The sequence below is a fragment of the Vulpes lagopus genome, chromosome 4, assembly GCF_018345385.1.
Source record: "Vulpes lagopus strain Blue_001 chromosome 4, ASM1834538v1, whole genome shotgun sequence".
NCBI classification, from domain to species: Eukaryota; Metazoa; Chordata; class Mammalia; order Carnivora; family Canidae; genus Vulpes; species Vulpes lagopus.
In genome coordinates, this window is record NC_054827.1 from 91,867,606 (window position 1) to 91,882,075 (window position 14,470).

General features: G+C 39.6%; 1 protein-coding gene across 1 annotated transcript in view; it reads left to right on the forward strand.

Annotated features, from left to right (window-relative positions):
• Nucleotides 1–4,206, forward strand: part of LOC121489427 (fatty acid-binding protein 5-like) — a 51,644-nt gene extending 47,438 nt beyond the window's left edge. Inside the window, exons 2-3 of the mRNA XM_041752464.1 lie at nucleotides 381–608; nucleotides 3,818–4,206. Of these exons, the coding sequence (XP_041608398.1) occupies nucleotides 381–608; nucleotides 3,818–4,174 (585 nt within the window). The 3' untranslated portion in view covers nucleotides 4,175–4,206. The remainder of the gene's footprint in view (nucleotides 1–380; nucleotides 609–3,817) is intronic.
• Nucleotides 4,207–14,470: the final 10,264 nt, after the last annotated feature.

Below are 14,470 nucleotides of genomic sequence, written 5' to 3' on the forward strand. Positions count from 1 at the left end.
TGTCTCTGAGGGGCAGGGTTCACTGAGGGACTTCTCTAGAAAAAAAAGGAGATGGCAGGTGTCATCCGCTCCTCAACCCCCCATCATAACATAACCCGTGGGAACCAGCAGGGTGCCAATATTCACTAGGTAACTTCCTTACCCTAAGCCCTGCCCATCACACCTCCAGAGCTTGAGCAGATCTGCCCTTACCAGTCACATTTGTACCAGTCCTGTCACTTCAGATCTCCTCTCCCAGAAGATTAGCACATACCATGCCAACATCTCTTCTTCCACTGCATGTTTCACAGAGCCTCAGCCACAACAGTGCTGACAGAAGCCCAAAACCACCTTGTTAAAATTGCATGTCTTGTCCACGTGCATTTTGTGGATCTACTAAGGCTGGCCCTATCCTGGCAGCAGCAGCAGAAGAAGGTCTCATTACCCAAGCAGACCAGCACTCACACTTAAACTACATGTTTTACCCTGGTTTGGGACAAAACACTGCTGCAACAGGCAAAGAAGCCTCTAAAAATGGCACACTGAAGGAAAAAGTGGCCAGGAGGCAACAGCAGGGCACACACAGCATACAGAAGACACCCCCTGGAGCACTAGGTTCTGGTGAAAGCGCACGTTGCATTGCAGGGCACTGCAGGAATTCTTTCTCATAAAGCCATTACTTTGAAGAATAGGCGATACAGCTGACTTTCCCAACACAGAGAAACAGAGAGAATTAGACAAAATGAGGACACAGAAGAATGTGTTCCAAATGAAAGAACAAGACAAAATCATAGCAAGAGACATAAGCAAAATGGAAATAAGAAATATGTTGGGGGGATTCCTGGGTGGCGCAGCGGTTTGGCGCCTGCCTTTGGCCCAGGGCGCAATCCTAGAGACTCGGGATCGAATCCCACGTCGGGATCCCGGTGCATGGAGCCTGCTTCTTCCTCTGCCTATGTCTCTCTCTCTCTCTCTCTCTCTCTCTCTCTCTCTCTCTCTGTGACTATCATAAAAAAATTTTTTTAAAAAGAAATATGTTGGATAGAGAATTTAAAGTAATGATCATAAAGATACTCAACTTGAGAAATGAATGGAGGACATCAGTGAGATCCTTAACAAAAAGACAAAAAAGAACAAATCAGAGGTGAAGAAAACAATAAATGAAATTAAAAATCCACTAGATGGAATAAATAGCAGGCTATAGAAGGCAGAGGAACAAATTAGCAACTTGGAAGACAGAATAATAGGAATGAAACTGGGCAGATGAGAGAAAAAAATTATACAAAATGAGACAATCTTAGGGAACTCAGTGACTCCATCAAGTGTATGAACTTTTGCATTATAGTGATCCTAGAAGAGAGAGAAAATGGAACAGAAAATTTATTCGAAGAAATAATAGCTGAGAACTTTCCTGATTTGGGGAAGGAAACAGATATCTAGATCCAGGAGGCACAGAGATCCCACAACCAATCAGCCAAAAGGAGGTCCATGCTAAAACACATAGTAATCAAAATGGCAACACATAGGGACACCTGAGAGGCTCAGCAGTTGAGCATCTGCCTTTGGCTCAGGATGTGATCCTGGAGTCCAGGGATCAAGTCCCACATTGGGCTCCCTACATGGAGCCTGCTTCTCTCTCTGTCTATGTCTCTGCCTCTCTCTCTCTCTCATAAATAAATAAATAAATAAATAAATAAATAAATAAATAAATAAATAAAATCTTTTTAAAAATGGCAACACATAGTGAAAATGAGAGAATTTTTAAAGCAGCAAGTGAAAAGAAGACATTTACATGTAAGAGAAACCCCATAAGGCTATCAGCAGATTTTTCCACAGAAACTTTATTGCCCAGAAGAGAGTTGCATGATAGTGCTAAATGGGAAAAATCTTCACTCAAAAATACTCTATCCAGCAAGACTATCATTCAGAATACGAGAAATAAAGTTTCTCAGACAAATGAAAGCTAAAGGAGTTCATGACCACTAAACCAGCCCTACAGGAAATTTTTAAAGGGACTCTAAGTGGAAAGGAAAGACCTTAAGTAAGAATAAGAAAAGTAGGAAACACAAAAGCAGTAAAAATAAGTATATCTGTAAAAATTAGTCAAGGCACACACAAGATAAAAGTATGTAAACTATGAAACCATATATCTAAAACCTGAGGGAAGTGGAGTAAAGAATGGCTTCAAACTTAAGAGACCACCAACTTAATATAGACTGCTATATGCAAAAGATGTTATATAGAAACCTAATTGTAACCACAAATCAAAAACCAATAATAGACATGCAACAAATAAAGAGGAAGAAACTGAAATATATTGCTAAAGAAAGACAACAAAAGGTGAAAGAGAGCAAGAAAGGATTAGAGAAGAACCACAAAAACAACTACAAAATGACTAACAAAAGGCAATAAATACATACATATTAATAAGTACTTTAAATGTAAAGAACCAAATGCTCCAATCAAAAGACAAGGGTGACAGAATGAATAAAAACCCAAGACCCATCTATATGCTACCTACAAGAAACACACTTCAGATCTAAAGACAATTGCAGGATGAAAGTAAAGAAACATTTCTTATGCAAATGGATATCAAAGAAAGGCAGCATAGCAATACCTAAATTGAACAAATAGGTTTTTTTTTTAAAAAAAAGTCACTAACAAGATGAAGACGGACATTATATAATAATAAAGGGAACAATCCAACAAGAAGATATGACAATTGTAAATATTTATGCACTTGACATGGGAGTACCCAAATACATAAAACATTCAGTAGAAAACATAAGGGAACCAAACGATAGTAAACAATAATAGTGGGGGACTTTAACTTACATCAATGGACAGATCATCCAAACAAACAAACAAAAAACAAAGGCTTTGAATCAGACATTGAACCATATAAATTTAATGGATATATTCAGAACATTCCATCCTAAAAACAGCAGAATGCACATTCCTTTCAAGTACTCATTTAAAAGGGAGGGGAAGGGGCTTTAATAACCTACCTAAACTGAAGGAGAAAGAAATAGAAAATTTGAACACACCAATTACCAGCAATGAAACTGAATCAGTAAAAACAAACAACAACAACAACAACAACAAAAACACAAAACAAAACAAAAAACCCACCTCCCAACAAACAAAAGTCCAGGCTTAGATGGGCTTCACAGATGAATTCTAAAAAATATTTAAAGAAGAGCTAATACCTGTTCTTCTCACACTGTTTCAAAAAAAATAGAAGAGGGAAAACCTCCCAAATTCATTCTAAGAACAGCATTTATCCTAATGCCAAAACTAGATAAAAAACACTACAAAAGAGAGAGAGAGAAAGAGAGAGAGCAAAAGAGAGACAACTGTAGGCCAGTATGTCTGATGAACACAGATGCAAAGAAATCTCAACAAAATATCAGCAATCCAAATCCAAACCCAAAAATACATGCAGCCACATCATACTCAATGGGGAAAAATTGAGAGCTTTTCCTCAAGGGTCAGGAAAAATATAAGAATGTCATTCTCAGCATTTTGAATCAACATAGTACTGCAACTCCTAGCAACAGCAATTATACAAGAGTAAGGACTAAGAGACATTCAAATTGGCAAGGAAAAAGTAAAACTTTCCCTATTTGCAGATGGCATGATTCTATGTAGAGAAAATTCTAAAGACTCCAACCAAAAACTACTAGAACTCATAAAAGAATTCGTAGTTACAGGATACAAAATCAATGACAGAAATCCATTGCATTTCTATACACCAATAATGAAGTAGCAGAAAGAGAAATTAAGAAAACAATCTCATTTACAGACACCAAAAGTCTGTAAATGAGACTTGAGCAAGGGCTTTGACGAATACATGAAGGAAGTAGGAGTGGGAATGGCTCTACGAAAAGTGGGTGCAATGGCCAAACCAGATTGTATCATCTCTTCTGACGGCAAAAACCTCACCATAAAAACTGAGAGCACTTTGAAAACAACACAGTTTTCGTGTAATCTGGGAGAGAAGTTTGAAGAAACTACAGCTGATGGCAGAAAAACTCAGACTGTCTGCAACTTCACAGACGGCACATTGGTTCAACATCAGGAATGGGATGGGAAGGAAAGCACAATAACAAGAAAGTTGGAAGATGGGAAATTGGTGGTGGAATGCGTCATGAACAATGTCACCTGTACGCGGATCTATGAAAAAGTAGAGTAAAAATTCCATCATCATTTTGGACAGAAATTAGCTGTGAGGATGAACAAGCTCAGTTCAATGAGCAAAATACAATAAACTTAACCAAAGAAGTGAAGACTTATGCTCTAAAAACCATAAAGCATTGATGAAAGAAATTGAGGACAACAGAAAAAATGGAAAGACATTCCATGTTCATGAATTGGAAGAAGAAATATTTTTAAAACGCCTACACTACCCAAAGCTATCTACAGATTTAATGGAATTCTATCAAAATACCAACAACATTTTTCACAGAACTGGAATGAAGAATCTTGAATTTGTATAGAACCACAAAAGACCCCAAATAGCCAAAGCAATCTTGGAGGGAAAAAAAATGGCAAAGCTGGAGGCATTACAATTCCAGACTTCAAGTAATATTTCAATGCTGTAGTAATCAACAGTATGGTGCTGGCACAAAAATAGACACATGGATCAAAGCAACAGACTAGAAAGTTCAGAAACAAACCACCCTTATATGGTCAATTAATCCTTAACAAAGGAAATGATAATCTGCAATCAAAGAAAGTCTCTTCAACAAATGCTGTTGAGAAAACTGGAGAGCTACATGCAAAAGAGTAAAACTGGACCACTTTCTTACACTATACACAAAAAATAAACTCAAAATTGATTGGGGACCTACATGTGAGACCTGAAACCAGAAAAATCTTTGAAGAAAGCGCAGTCATTTTTCTAACATTGAATGGAGCAACTTTTTTCTAAATGTGCCTCCTGAGGCAAAGGAAACAAAAGCAAAAATAAACTATTGGGACCACATCAACGTAAAAAGCTTCTGCACAGCAAAGGAAACAACCCAGAAAACTAAAAAGCAGCATACTTAATGAGAGAATATATTTGCAAATGACATATCTGATAAAGGATTAGTATCCAAAATATATCAAAAATTCATACAACTCAACACAAAAAACCTAAATAATCCAATTTAATGAGCAGATTACCTGAACAAACATTTCTCCAAAAAGACATCCAGAGGGCTAACAGACACATGAAATGATGCTCAACATCACTCATGGTCAGGGAAATGCACATCAAAACCACAATGAGATATCATCTCACACCTGTGGGAATGGCTAAAATCAAAACTCAAGGAACAAGTGCTAAGGAGGATGGGATGTGGAGAAAAAGAAAAGCTCTTGTACTATTGGTGGGAATGTAAACTACACCTGAAACTAACATAACACCATATATTAACTACATGAAATTAAAATAAAAAATTTTTAAATGTTATAATGAAAGAAAAAGAAAAAATTAAAACAAAAATGTATGCTCAAGATGACACCTGTTCTATCAATATATTACTAGAGGTACTTGAAAGTATAAAGTTAAGATGTTATACATAGAAAACCCAAAAGACAGAACTCCATGGGTATTATTATTAAAATCAATAAGATTTTAAAGGTAGTTAGATATAAGATCCATATTAAATTTCATTTCTCTATGCCAGAATATAAGGTTTTAAAATGTAATTTAAGTAGAAACATAATTTATATTTAAATGTCAGGGACACCTGGGTGGCTTAGTCGATTAAGCTTCTGCCCTCAGCTCAGATCATGGTCTCAGAGTCCTGGGATCAAGCCTTCCACTGGGATCCCTGCTCCACAGGGAGTCTGATTCTCCCTCCTCTTCTGTGCATCCCCCACCACCACCACTAGTGCTCTCTCTCTGTCACTAATAAAGTCTTTTTAAAAATGTCATTGTCCAAAAAAACAGAATATATATCCATCAAAAATTAAATTTAACACAAGACAAGCCAAAACTGTATGGAAGAAATTCAATATCTCATTGAAGGATATTCAAATGGAAATAAGTAATACTTTATGAGGGTTACAGCTTTGCTTTGCCAAGAGCTCTACTTCCAGGTAGCCACATTGAACTATGAATAAATGAAGATACATTGGCTTATTGATTTATTACAATAAAAACACCAAACATATTTATTAAGGAACTTTACAAACTGACTGTACAATTTATATAGAAACACAAAGACCCAAGGCTAGCCTTGGTATGCTTAGAGAAGAATACTAAGGTTGAGGATCTTTCTACTAGTAATCAATGCTATTGTATTATTTTTCTGTCTCTTTTTTTCCAGTTTTATTCAAATATTATTAACATACAGCGTTGTATGTTTAAGGTGTACAACATTTTGATTTGATACATGTATATATATTGCAAAATGATGGCCACAACACGATGTGTTAACATTTCTGTCATCTTGCATATTTACCTTTTTTGTGGTAATAACATTAAAGATTTACTTTATTAGCACCTTTCAAGTACAGTAGGGTAACTATAGTGACTATGTTGTATATTAGATCCCTACAATATACAATAGTCCTATAACTGGAAGACTGGAAGTTTTTTTTTTTAAAGATTCTATTTATTTATTCATTCATGAGAAACAGAGAGACAGACAGAGAGAGAGAGAAAGAGAGAGAGGCAGAGACACAGGCAGAGGGAGAAGCAGGCTCCATGCAGGGAGCCTGACATGGGACTCCATCCTAGGTCTCCAGGATCACGCCCTGGGCTGAAGGCGGCGCTAAACTGCTGAGCCACGAGGGCTGCCCTAACTGGAAGTTTTTAGCTTTTGATTAACATCTCCCCATTTCCCCCATCTTCCCCACCCCTGCCCCTGGCAACCACAATTCTACTCTGTTTCTATGAGTTTAACATTTTTATATTCCACCTATAAATGAGATCATAAAGTATTTTTCTTCTTTGTCTGATTTATTTCATTTTGATAATGCACTCAAATTCCATCTATGCTGTTTATTGGAGATGGCGGAATCTCCTTCTTTCTCATGCCTGGAAAGGATTCAGTTTTACACATGCAAATATCACTTCTTCTTTTATCCATTCATCTATAGATGAACACTTAGGTTGTTCCCATACCGTGGCTGTCATAAATAATGGTGCAATGAACATGGGACGCAGATATTTCTTTAGATATATATCCAGAAGTGAGATTGCTAGATTATATGGTATTTTTATTTTTAATTTTTTGAGGATCCTCCATACTGTTTTCCATAGTGGCTTCACCAATTTATATTTCTACCAAAAGTGCATAAGGGTTCTTTCTTCCACATCCTCTTCAGTACTTGTTATTTTTTTGTCATGTTAATATCAGCTGTTCTAAGAAGTATAGGGTGATATCTTATTATTTGCATTTCCCTGATATTAGAGATGCTGAACACTTTTTCATGTATCTGTAGGCCATTTGTATGTCTTCTTGGAAAAATGTCTATTTTGGTTTTCAGCCCATTTTCAGTCAGATTTATTTTCTGTTGAGTTGTATGTGTTCCTTATATATTTTGTATATTAACTTGTTATCAAACATGGGTTTGCAACTATTTTCTTCTATTCCATTGGTTGTCATTACATTTTGTTATTTCTTTTGCTATGGAGAAGTTTTTTAGTTTGATACAGTCCCACTTGTTTAATTTTGCTTTTGTTGCTTGTGTTTTTGGTATCATAGCCAAAAAAACAGTTGCCAAGGCCAATGTTAAGGAATTTTTCTCCTATGTTTTCTTCTAGGACTTTTACATTCTAAAGGACTGACATGAAATTTTTGAGCCATTTTGAGTTAAATTTTGCAAATGGTATAAGATAGGGGATCAATTTTCTTATTTTGCATGTGATTATCCAGTTTTCCAATTTATTGAAGGGATTATTTCACCTATTGAATATTTTTTACTTCTTTGTCAAATATTAGTTGACCATATATGTGGAGGTTTATTTCTGGGCTCTCATTCTGTTCCATTTGTATATGTGTCTATTTTAATGCCAGTACTATACCGTTTTGATTACTATAGCTTTGTAGTATAGTTTGAAATCAGGAAGTATGATGCCTCCACCTTTGTTCTTCCTCAGAATTGCTTTGGCTATTTAGGGCCTTTTGTGGCTTTATCTATATGTTAGGATTTTCTTTTCTGTTTCTGTGAAAAATGCCATTGGAATTTTGGTAGGGATGGTATTGAACTATAGATAGCTTTGGATAGCATGAATATTTTAACAATATTAATTTTTTAAAATCCATGACACTGAAAATATTTACATATATTTGTCTCTTCATTTTCCTCCATCAATATCTCATTGTTTTTAGTGTACAGATCTTTTATCTTCTTGGTTAAATTTATTTATAAGTATTTTATTGTTTTTGATGCTATTATAAGTGGGATTATTTTCTTTATTTCTTCTTAAGATATTTTATTGTTAGTATATGTAAATGCAGCTGATTTCCGAGTGTTGATTTTGTATCCTGCAACTTAACTGAATTCATTTTTCAGCTCTAATAATTTCTTGGTAGAACCTTTAGGATTTCTTACATATAAGATTATATTACCTTGCAAACAGACAATTTTAATTCTTTCTTTACAATTTATGTGCTTGTTATTTCTTTTTCTTACCTAACTGCCCTGGCTAGGATTTCCTACTATGTCGAATAGGAATGGTGAGAGTGAACACCCTTGTTTTGCTCCTACTCTTAAAGGAAAGTTTTCAACCTTTTACTATTGGGTATAATGTTAGCTTTTCCCCTATGATATATGGCCTTTTTTATGTTGAGATGCATTCTTTCTATAACCAATTTTTTGAGAATTTTTATTATTAAAGGATGTTGCATTTTGGCAAATGCTTTTTCTGCATCTATTGAGATGATTGTGATTTTTACCTTTTATTCTGTTAACAGTGTGTATCACATTTACTGATAGCATATGTTGAAGATTTTATTTGAAAGAAAGATAACTAGAGAAAGCATGACCAGGGGATGAAGAGAGGGAGACGTAGGCTGCCCACTGAGCAGGGAGCCTGACTTGGGGCTTGATCCCAGAATCTTGAGATCATGACCTGAGCTGAAACTGATTTGCATATGTTGAACCATCCTTGCATCTCAGGCATAAATCCCACTTGATCATGATGTATTACTATTTTAATTTGTGTTAAATTTGTTCTCTTATTTTGTTGAGAATATTTGCACTTCTACACATTAGGAATATAAGCCCATAGTTTTCTTGCTGTCCCCTTATCCAGCTTTAGAATCATAGGAATGCTGGTCTTCTTTCAGCATTTCTTTTAAGGCAAATCTACTGGTGATGAACTCCAGCAGGTTTTGTTTGTTTGAGAAGCCTTGGGCAACCCCGGTGGCGCGGCGGTTTAGCGCCACCTGCAGCCCAGGGCATGATCCTGGAGACCTGGGTTCGAGTCCCACATCAGGCTCCTGCATGGAGCCTGCTTCTCCCTCTGCCTGTGTCTCTGCCTCTCTCTCTCTCTCTGCCTCTCTCTCTCTCTGTCTCTCATGAATAAATAAATAAAAATCTTTTTTAAAAAGTCTTTACCTTTCTGTAGGACAACTTGCAAGGTAAAGTATTCTTGATTAGAAGATTTTTTTTTTCTGCTTCATTACTTTGGACACATCATTCCACTTTCTCTGGGCCTGCAAGGTTTCTGCTGAGAATTTTGCTGATAGCTTCATTGGGGTTCCCTTGTATGAGAAAATTTTTCTTTTCTTTTTCTGCTGTTAATGTTCTCTTTTATTTTAGTCAGTTTTATTACACATGTATTTTGGTGAAATTATTTTAGATTGAAATGTTGGGATTACCTATCAGCTTTCTGATCTTGGGTGTCCAAATCTTTCTCCATATTTAGGAAGTTTCAGTCAGCCAGTATCTATTTAATACTTTTCATCCCCAGGAAAACTTTATTTCCTTCTAGGACTCCAATACTTGGCAAATTGTTTCTATTAATAATATTCTAGAGGGGGAGGGGCAAGATGGCGGAGGAGTAGGGTCTCCAGGTCACCTGTCCTCAGCAAATTACCTAGAAAACCATCCAATCATCCTGAAAACCTACGAATTCGGCCTGAGATTTAAAGAGAGACCAGCTGGAACGCTACAGTGAGAGGAGTTCGCGCTTCTATCAAGGTAGGAAGACGGGGAAAAAGAAATAAAGACACAAAAGGCCTCCAAGGGGGAGGGGCCCCGCGAGGAGCCGGGCTGAGGCCGGGGCGAGTGTCCCCAGGACAGGAGAGCCCCGTCCCGGAGGAGCAGGAGCTGCACCAACCTTCGCCGCGGAAAGGGGCTCCCGGGAATTGGAGCAGGATCCCCAGAAAGGCGGGGACGCCCTCGGGCTCCCTGGGACAGTAACAGAGGAACTGAGCCCCGGAGAGTGCGCCGAGCTCCCTAAGGGCTGCAGCGCTCGGCGGGACCCGGAGCAGCTCGGAGGGGCTCGGGCGGCGGCTCCGCGGAGGGGGCTGCGGGGCTCCGGGAACAGCTCAGCGGCGGCGGCTCGGGCGGAGGAAGAAGCTCCGCGCGGAGGGGGCTGCGCGGCTCCGGGAACAGCTCGGAGGGGCTCGGGCGGCGGCTCCGCGGAGGGGGCTGCGCGGCTCCGGGAACAGCTCAGCGGCGGCGGCTCGCGCAGAGGAAGAAGCTCCGCGCGGAGGGGGCTGCGCGGCTCCGGGAACAGCTCGGAGGGGCTCGGGCGGCGGCTCCGCGGAGGGGGCTGCGCGGCTCCGGGAACAGCTCAGCGGCGGCGGCTCGGGCGGAGGAAGAAGCTCCGCGCGGAGGGGGCTGCGCGGCTCCGGGAACAGCTCGGAGAGGCTCGGGCGGCGGCTCCGCGGAGGGGGCTGCACCGCCGGGAGCGCGAATCCAACAGCGCAGGCCCCGGAGCACAGGGCGCCGGGACACAGCCCAGGATCCGGCCTCCCCCGGGACAGGCAGAGGCCGGGAGGGCCCAGGACAGCAAGGACGCTCCTGCCTGGAACTGAGCAGATCAGCGGCCCCGCCCCGGAGCCCCCAGGCCCTGCAGAAGGAGAGCCCCGGAGCTACTGCGGGGGCTGGATCCAGGGTCCCAGAGCTGCCCCCGCCACTGTGGCTTCCTCCCGGGGCCTCACGGGGTCAACAACCCCCACCGAGCCCTGCACCAGGCAGGGGCAGAGCAGCTCCCCCAAGTGCCAACACCTGAGAATCAGCACAGCAGGCCCCTCCCCCAGAAGACCAGCGAGACGGACCAGTTCCAAGGGAAGTCAAGGGACTTAAACTACACAGAATCGGAAGATACTCCCCCGTGGGTTTTTTTTGTTTTTTGTTTTTTTGTTTTTGTTTTTGTTTTTTTTTTGTTTTTTTTTTTTTTTGTTTTGTTTTGTTTTGTGCTTTTTTTTCTCTCTTTCTTCTTGATTTCTGATTGCTTCCCCCACCCCCCCTTTTTTCTTTTTTCTCCTTTCTTTCTTTTTCTTTCTTTTTCTTCTCTTTTTCCCCTATTTTTTTCTTCTTTCTCTTTTTTCTTTTTCTCTTTTCTTTCCTTCTCTCTCTTTTTCTCCTTTTCCCAATACAACTTGTTTTTGGCCACTCTGCACTGAGCAAAATGACTAGAAGGAAAACCCCTCAAAAAAAAGAATCAGAAACAGCCCACTCTCCCACAGAGTTACAAAATATGGATTACAATTCAATGTCAGAAAGCCAATTCAGAAGCACTATTTTACAGCTACTGGTGGCTCTAGAAAAAACCATAAAGGACTCAAGAGACTTCATGACTGCAGAATTTAGATCTAATCAGGCAGAAATTAAAAATCAATTAAATGAGATGCAATCCAAGCTAGAAGTCCTAACGACGAGGCTTGACGAGGTGGAAGAACGAGTGAGTGACATAGAAGACAAGTTGATGGCAAAGAGGGAAACTGAGGAAAAAAGAGACAGGCAATTAAAAGACCATGAGGATAGATTAAGGGAAATAAATGATAGCCTGAGGAAGAAAAACCTACGTTTAATTGGGGTTCCCGAGGGCGCGGAAAGGGACAGAGGGCCAGAATATGTATTTGAACAAATCCTAGCTGAAAACTTTCCGAATCTGGGAAGGGAAACAGGCATTCAGATCCAGGAAATAGAGAGATCCCCCCCTAAAATCAACAAAAACCGTTCAACACCTCGACATTTAATAGTGAAGCTTGCAAATTCCAAAGATAAGGAGAAGATCCTTAAAGCAGCAAGAGAAAAAAAGTCCCTGACTTTTATGGGGAGGAATATTAGGGTAACAGCAGACCTCTCCACAGAGACCTGGCAGGCCAGAAAGGGCTGGCAGGATATATTCAGGGTCCTAAATGAAAAGAACATGCAACCAAGAATACTTTACCCCGCAAGGCTTTCATTCAAAATGGAAGGAGAGATAAAGAGCTTCCAAGACAGGCAGGAACTGAAAGAATATGTAACCTCCAAACCAGCTCTGCAAGAAATTTTAAGGGGGACTCTTAAAATTCCCCTTTAAGAAGAAGTTCAGTGGAACAATCCACAAAAACAAGGACTGAATAGATATGATGACACTAAACTCATATCTATCAATAGTAACTCTGAATGTGAACGGGCTTAATGACCCCATCAAAAGGCGCAGGGTTTCAGACTGGATAAAAAAGCAGGACCCATCTATTTGCTGTCTACAAGAGACTCATTTTAGACAGAAGGACACCTACAACCTGAAAATAAAAGGTTGGAGAACCATTTACCATTCAAATGGTCCTCAAAAGAAAGCAGGGGTTGCCATCCTTATATCAGATAAATTAAAATTTACCCCGAAGACTATAGTGAGAGATGAAGAGGGACACTATCTCATACTCAAAGGATCTATCCAACAAGAGGACTTAACACTCCTCAATATATATGCCCGGAATGTGGGAGCTGCCAAATATTTAAACCAATTAATAACCAAACTCAAGAAATACCTTGATAATAATACACTTATACTTGGTGACTTCAATCTAGCTCTTTCTACCCTGGATAGGTCTTCTAAGCACAATATCTCCAAAGAAACGAGAGCTTTAAATGATACACTGGACCAGATGGATTTCACAGATATCTACAGAACTTTACATCCAAACTCAACTGAATACACATTCTTCTCAAGTGCACATGGAACTTTCTCCAGAATAGACCACATACTGGGTCACAAATCGGGTCTGAACCGATACCAAAAGATCGGGATAGTCCCCTGTATATTCTCAGACCATAATGCCTTGAAATTAGAACTTAATCACAACAAGAAATATGGAAGGACCACAAACACGTGGAGGTTAAGGACCATCCTGCTAAAAGATGAAAAGGTCAACCAGGAAATTAAGGAAGAATTAAAAAGATTCATGGAAACTAATGAAAATGAAGATACAACCGTTCAAAATCTTTGGGATGCAGCAAAAGCAGTCCTGAGGGGGAAATACATCGCAATACAAGCATACATTCAAAAACTGGAAAGATCTCAAATTCAAAAGCTCACCTTACACATAAAGGAACTAGAGAAAAAGCAACAAATAGACCCCACCCCCAGCAGAAGAAGAGAGTTAATTAAAATTCGAGCAGAACTCAATGATATCGAGACCAAAAGAACTGTGGAACAGATCAACAGAACCAGGAGTTGGTTCTTTGAAAGAATTAATAAGATAGATAAACCATTAGCCAACCTTATTAAAAAGAAGAGAGAGAAGACTCAAATTAATAAAATCATGAATGAGAAAGGGGACATCACTACCAACACCAAGGAAATACAAACGATTTTAAAAACATATTATGAACAGCTGTATGCCAATAAATTAGGAAATCTAGAAGAAATGGACGCATTCCTGGAAAGCCACAAACTACCAAAACTGGAGCAGGAAGAAATAGAAAACCTGAACAGGCCAATAACCAGGGAGGAAATTGAAGCAGTCATCAAAAACCTCCCAAGACACAAGAGTCCAGGGCCAGATGGCTTCCCAGGGGAATTCTATCAAACGTTTAAAGAAGAAATCATACCTATTCTACTAAAGCTGTTTGGAAAGATAGAAAGAGATGGAGTACTTCCAAATTCGTTCTATGAGGCCAGCATCACCTTAATTCCGAAACCAGACAAAGACCCCACCAAAAAGGAGAATTACAGACCAATATCCCTGATGAACATGGATGCAAAAATTCTCAACAAGATACTAGCCAATAGGATCCAACAACACATTAAGAAAATTATTCACCATGACCAAGTAGGATTTATCCCTGGGACACAAGGCTGGTTCAACACTCGTAAAACCATCAATGTGATTCATCATATCAGCAAGAGAAAAACCAAGAACCATATGATACTCTCATTAGATGCAGAGAAAGCATTTGACAAAATACAGCATCCATTCCTGATCAAAACCCTTCAGAGTGTTGGGATAGAGGGAACTTTCCTCGACATCTTAAAAGCCATCTACGAAAAGCCCACAGCAAATATCATTCTCAATGGGGAAGCACTGGGAGCCTTTCCCCTAAGATC